This window comes from Drosophila yakuba, chromosome 2L (genome assembly GCF_016746365.2).
Source record: "Drosophila yakuba strain Tai18E2 chromosome 2L, Prin_Dyak_Tai18E2_2.1, whole genome shotgun sequence".
In the NCBI taxonomy this organism is placed as follows: domain Eukaryota; kingdom Metazoa; phylum Arthropoda; class Insecta; order Diptera; family Drosophilidae; genus Drosophila; species Drosophila yakuba.
The window spans coordinates 14,950,093-14,955,892 of NC_052527.2; the positions used below are offsets into that span (position 1 = coordinate 14,950,093).

Here is a 5,800-nt window from a genome sequence, read left to right on the forward strand (position 1 = left end):
GATGTAAGTAAGTTAAGCGAGTTCGCGTTGTAAGTTACTTGAACATTAAACGGATAAAGTCACTACTACCCCCACTAAACGGCTTAGTTACCAACGGGAAAGAGGGGACTTGTGCCCGACTAAACACAAATTCGATAAAATAAAAATAAATTAGCTGCTTTAAATGAGCCAAATAAATTCATTTAGGGCTTTATGCGCTCCACTGAAGTGCGCCAAAGGCACCGTCTTCGTCGTATGTATCTTTCGCATCACCCTCCTTTCGGATGGCAGGGTTAAGAGCCAAGTTGAGGGCAACACGTATTGCCAAACTCGATTGCCGCTGGCGCCGCACACCAAATGCAATTTCACTTCACCCTCGTCGAGGTACGGAAAAATTTCCAGGGTCTCCGCTCGCCAGTATTCCCCACTCGCTGCAGGTGATTCCCCATCGAGACACTTACGAATATCTATTGAGTGCTCTTGGCTCGCTTGGTTCGCTCCGTTTGGACCAAAAAAATAAGAAAACAACAAAGTTTCTTTTGATTATGTCAATGGAATTTGTTTATCTTAGCGAAATGTAACCGAATTGAAAAAATATGCTTTTTGTTGTCGCTCATTTGCATTTACTTTTGCCCGGATATAAATGTTGCAGATGGAAGGGGTGATTTACAAATGTCCAGCTCAGTAGATCTCAATAATTATGCATACACGCAACACATTTATACGTTTCTATTGTAAACATGGGCTTAAGGAAACAACGGCCTCAATACCGTCAAGTAGCAGCTCTAGATTTGGCTTAATATATTGATTCTTGGAAACGTGCCTCTATGAACTGAATAGCTTAGTCATAAATTCAAAAAATGCTATTTAAATATAAAAACAATTTAAATTCAAATCAAAAGCCACGCACCTGGCGCCTGTTCCCCAAAAGAGAAGAAAAAAACGGAAACCGGTCAATAACCACAACAAATTCAAAACCGGTTTGAAAGAGAAACGCTGGTCAGCTGTGAGGAAAGCCCCTACGTCTGGTCCAGTGTCTGGGACAAGTTTTTATTTCAGTGTGGGTAAAGAACCTCCGAAATTCAAACATTATATGACTTCGAAAAAATCGTATAAATAGAGAAAGACCCGGCAGAAAGGGCACAGTATCGAGTGCAACATCGAAGCATCCTCATCTTCTGGGATATTACAACAAATCGAATTTATTTTCCAATTCAACATGAAATTCTTGGTAAGTGGCGTTTCCTGAGCTACACCTCGCAGGATTAGAGGACTATATAATTTTAAACGCCTCTTCATCTTCAGGTGATCGTCTTTGTGGCCCTTATCGCCGTCGCCTCCGCGCTGCCTCAATTTGGATTCGGAGGATTCGGTGGATTCGGTGGCCAACAGCAGCAACAAGAAGGATTCGGAGGTGGATTTGGGGGATTCGGACAACAGCAACAACAGCAGGAAAGCTTCGGAGGATTTGGAGGATTTGGAGGACTTGAACAGCAGCAGCAGCAGCAAGGAGGCTTCTTCTAAGTGTGTTATTATTTGAGTACGACAACTAAAAATTAAAATAAATTATTTGATATTTGAAAATACTTTTAAAAACAAACCAAAACTGTTTTTTTTTGTCAAAAAGACCCATTCAACATTTTGGCAATGTTTTAGATTGCCATATAAAACATTACTTATGAGTAACCTAAAGTAACTTCGTTTGCTTATAAAGACGTATGGATTTTTTATTGAATACAAACATACAAAATTAGAAACAAAAAATGAACATTTTCATACGTAATTTATTAATTGAATTTATTTAGCCGCAAAGTCTCAAGATGCAAGTGGCTAATCGAAAATCACTTCATTTGTTAATGACATATGTTTAGTGTCATTTCGGGAAGTAATATTGTGCTATAACAACATTAATGTAGTAAATGAGCAAAAATGACTCATTCAACATTGTTAAATCCAAAAAGTTCTGACAGTAATAATTTAACAAAAAACCTAATTTGATTAGCGAAGAGCAAACGCCGAAAAGAGTTGATTGCAAACCTGTATTTTTAGTGGGCCCGTCGGCTCCAGATGCTTGAACATTTTCAACAACAGAAAAAATCCCCTATAAACACAAACGTGTGCACAATGATTTGAACAGGGAAGTCCGAGCGGCGATCGCTCCGTGTCCAACCAGTTTGGATTGGGTATGGGCCTAACAAAAATTCAGATAAATACTCACAGCCAGCAGCCGAAACTCAAACAGTTGATTTTTGCAATTCGGTGAAACAAGATAGTTGGCTGGAGGAGTAAGGTACAATACACGAAATGAAATTCTTGGTATGTATTGTTAAAAATGTACCTTCTAGATATCCGAAACTTACATAAACTTAGCACGGAAGAATTTAAAAAAATGATCACTCCATTTTCAATCGGAACATACAAATATTGTCAAAAGGATTCCTGCAAAACTTATTACTAAATTGTCCTACCTTTTCGTATTATTTTTGCAGATAATAGTATTTGTTGCGCTCTTCGCCTTTGCATCGGCCCAGTTTCCGTTCGGCCAAATTGTTAGGGATATTGAACGATTCGAAGGCGGTTTCCAACAGCAGCAGCAGCAGCAGCAAAGCGGCTTTGGCGGTGGTCAACAGCAGCAGCAGCAGGAGGAGGGTGTCATACTCAGAGGTCCTTTTGGCGGCGGAGTGGAGTTCTTCCAGGGGCAACAACAGCAGCAGCAAGGCGGTGGAGGTCAGCAGCAACAGCAGCAGCAGGAGAACTTATTTAACTTCTTCGGCTAATGCTCCTTTATGCTCCTTAAGAAGGACATCTAGACATAGACTGACCACCATCTAGAGAGCTCAGAAGCCATCACTTAAAGCCATGCTCATAGAGATAAACACAACATGAAAAAATACTTTTAAAAATACACGATTCTAAACAAACAAAGAAATAATTATCATTTTCTGTACAGATACTTTAGACATTTAATTTTAATGCTTTATTTTAGTTTAATAAAGCAATAACGTTTTGCCAAAGAAAATTACGTGAAATCAAATAAAGGCAATTTGTTTACGAGGTCAAAGAGCAGACAATTTGCCTCCTATTTGGATGTGAATTCAGCAATGGCTTCGCGTTTTGTGTCAAAATCGCGATGATGGCCATGGCCAATTGTTATGGCCAAAGTTGTAAGCCAAAAATCGCAAAACTCTAATGAGTGCTATCGTTGAAATCAGAGGAGAGCGAGTGGGAGTGGGAGTGGAAGTGGGAGGGTCGGTGGAATCTTTGGTTCCTTTATCCGAAAGCAGCGAAACACCATCAAAGTCATTAAGCGGAAAACCCTTTTGGCTTCTTTTCCACGCATTTTCATTTCGCCTTGTAATGACTTCATCCCGGCTTCAGAGTCTTTGGGGTTTTGGTTCTGGTTTTGTTATTGGAGACAATTTCGAAGCCATCCTGTCCCGTAGTTGCCAGTCTGACAAAACAACGCCAGTCAGCGTTGGCTATACAGCCAGCCACCCGCCCAGCGACCAAGAAAGCCAAGAACACCAACACTCGTAACTACAAAACAACTTTTTAATTGCAATTAAATACGTAACAAGTTTTTAGTTGTAAGTGCGACTCCGGAGCACACAGGGAACTTAGCCGTGGCAGTAGTGCCCATTGGTGCCGGAATATTGTTGTTGTGGGTTACCCTTATCTATCCCCTGCTATCTGCGGAATATATATATATATATATATATGTATATGTATCTATGAGATTGCCATTGCAGTGTTTGCCTCACCCGCTCTCTGTGTGTATTGCAAAATTGAGTTGTGCGCTTTGGGGTTTTAATTGTTAATTGTTGGCTCAGCGGGCAGCGCTTTTGACGTCGTTGATGACAGTCGACTGTGGAGCCAGAACGATGTGGATTGGGTCGTAAGAAAATCGCACTTTGGGGATTATATTGAAGTCGGTGGAAAGTGGAAAGTGGAGAGAGATGAAAGATTCGGGCCCAATCCCCTGCGAGGAGGCGGAAGAAAAGGATGTTGCGGATTAGGGAATTAAATTGAAACCCCTAATGATTTTCGGCTTAAGCGGGGAAACACACATTCTGCGGCAACTTTTAATCAAATCATCAAGTTCATCGAGGCATACGTATCCAATCATTACCCGAACAGCTTTATGACTAAACAATTAAGAAGAAAAGGTTGAAAACTGCTGGTAAATTTGCTTAATAAGTTACTGGGAAAGTCAGATGTGAAAATATTATAGCATATAGAATCATTCGAAATAGCTGAGCTCCGATAGCAGCAGTATTGTGACAAGTTATCTGTTGTTTTACTTACAAGTACAAGTGCATTTATTAACAACGATTTATTTTATGCTGTTTAGATACAATCGGCAATCGTATTATGAGCATGGAAGGTGGAGTGCAGGGCAAATTAGCATTTTCCATACATTGTTAATATTTGATATGCCATTTCATTTGAATGCAAATTAAAATTTGATGGGGCCACTGATGTTGTCGCTTACCCACTTACCCACTTACCTTTTGCATCTAATGGATCTTTATGTGCACCCACTTGGCCGGCGGTTAAGTAATTCTCCCAAGGCCAAGCTGGAGCTGGAGCAGTAACCTCTAAGTGTCTGTTTTTCTTCACCTGTACCGGGATTCGGTATTCCTTGACTCACTAATTTGGCCGCAATTTACATAAAGGACGCGCGGCCCCAAATGTTGTTAGCCATGGTAATTTTCCTCGTTTCTTCGTCGTTTTTTGTTGTGTATTTCTTGAAGCACCCGCCGAAAAAGAAAGCGTAATTTCTTTTGCCATTCAACTTGATTAAATTAGAGTAAAGGGAGCGCGGCATAGCGACTGTGTACTAATGAGAGCCAGCTGCAGTTTAGTGCCCGCCCGAGAATATTATACAACTTCCCAGGGCTCCGTTGCCATCTCTACTCACCAAACAGTGACAGATGTATGACTTGGCATTTATAGTTTTGAGCCGCAATTTTCAGTGATTTATTTATGCATGAAATGCAAACAAAATCTGAATAATTACCAACAAAAGCCAACCGAACTGACAGTTAGACAGCCAGCCCAAACAAAGCAAGAAATGCGATACGAACCAGGACCGACTATGTGCGCTAAGGATAGACAGGACTACAGGCAGCGACTCTTGAGCTGTCAGAAAGCATCTGTGTGGGAATATTATAATATTTGCAATCTGCAAAATGCTATTCTCCCGTATTCATATGACGAGAAATGAGCGGGCTCAGACAACAAAGCGGCACCAGTGACATGCTCAAATATGACGGAAGTTGCAGGTCTTTGTTTTGACCATTAAAAGTACTTGACGTGCTTGGAAAACGTTTGAAAAATATTATGTTCGCAGTACAAAATGATAATATAGCCGAGTCATGTGGGTAAAACTTGATGTACCTCAATGATGTTGAATCTTTAACCAAAGTGGCTATGCATCAATTAATTTGCAAGTTATGAACTTTAAATAAATTTATAAATTACAAGAATAATGTATATATGATTATATTTAACATGAATGTATGATAACAAGTAGATGTTACTTAAAGGTAATAGTATGTACTATTACTAAAAACGCTGGCCAAATTTTATAATGAATTTAGCTAATTTCAATTAAACTAAAACGCTGAGAAGTGATTTATAATTAGTTTAGTGCGTGACATGAATAACAGCACACTTCATTTCCGGCCAAAGATCATTGTGTTGAACTAGTGGCCGCCGGCAATCTAATAACAAAGTTTGCGCACTTAAACACTTTGGCCTTTTGGCTTCAACTGGATCTGGCCACGCCCTCTCCGGGTTCCGCCCCCGAGAAGGAAGT

General features: G+C 40.2%; 2 protein-coding genes across 2 annotated transcripts; both read left to right on the plus strand.

The window, feature by feature from the left end:
- Positions 1–1,100: 1,100 nt before the first annotated feature.
- On the plus strand, positions 1,101–1,579 carry LOC6528256 (heterogeneous nuclear ribonucleoprotein A1). Its single transcript, XM_002089273.3, has 2 exons — positions 1,101–1,210; positions 1,285–1,579. Exons 1-2 carry the CDS (start codon positions 1,199–1,201, stop codon positions 1,501–1,503), a joined length of 231 nt encoding a protein of 76 aa, XP_002089309.1. The 5' UTR covers positions 1,101–1,198; the 3' UTR covers positions 1,504–1,579.
- Positions 1,580–2,199: 620 nt separating this feature from the next.
- Positions 2,200–3,045, plus strand: LOC6528257 (cyclin-dependent kinase 8). The gene is made up of 2 exons (XM_002089274.4): positions 2,200–2,295; positions 2,469–3,045. Exons 1-2 carry the CDS (start codon positions 2,284–2,286, stop codon positions 2,754–2,756), a joined length of 300 nt encoding a protein of 99 aa, XP_002089310.1. The 5' UTR covers positions 2,200–2,283; the 3' UTR covers positions 2,757–3,045.
- Positions 3,046–5,800: the final 2,755 nt, after the last annotated feature.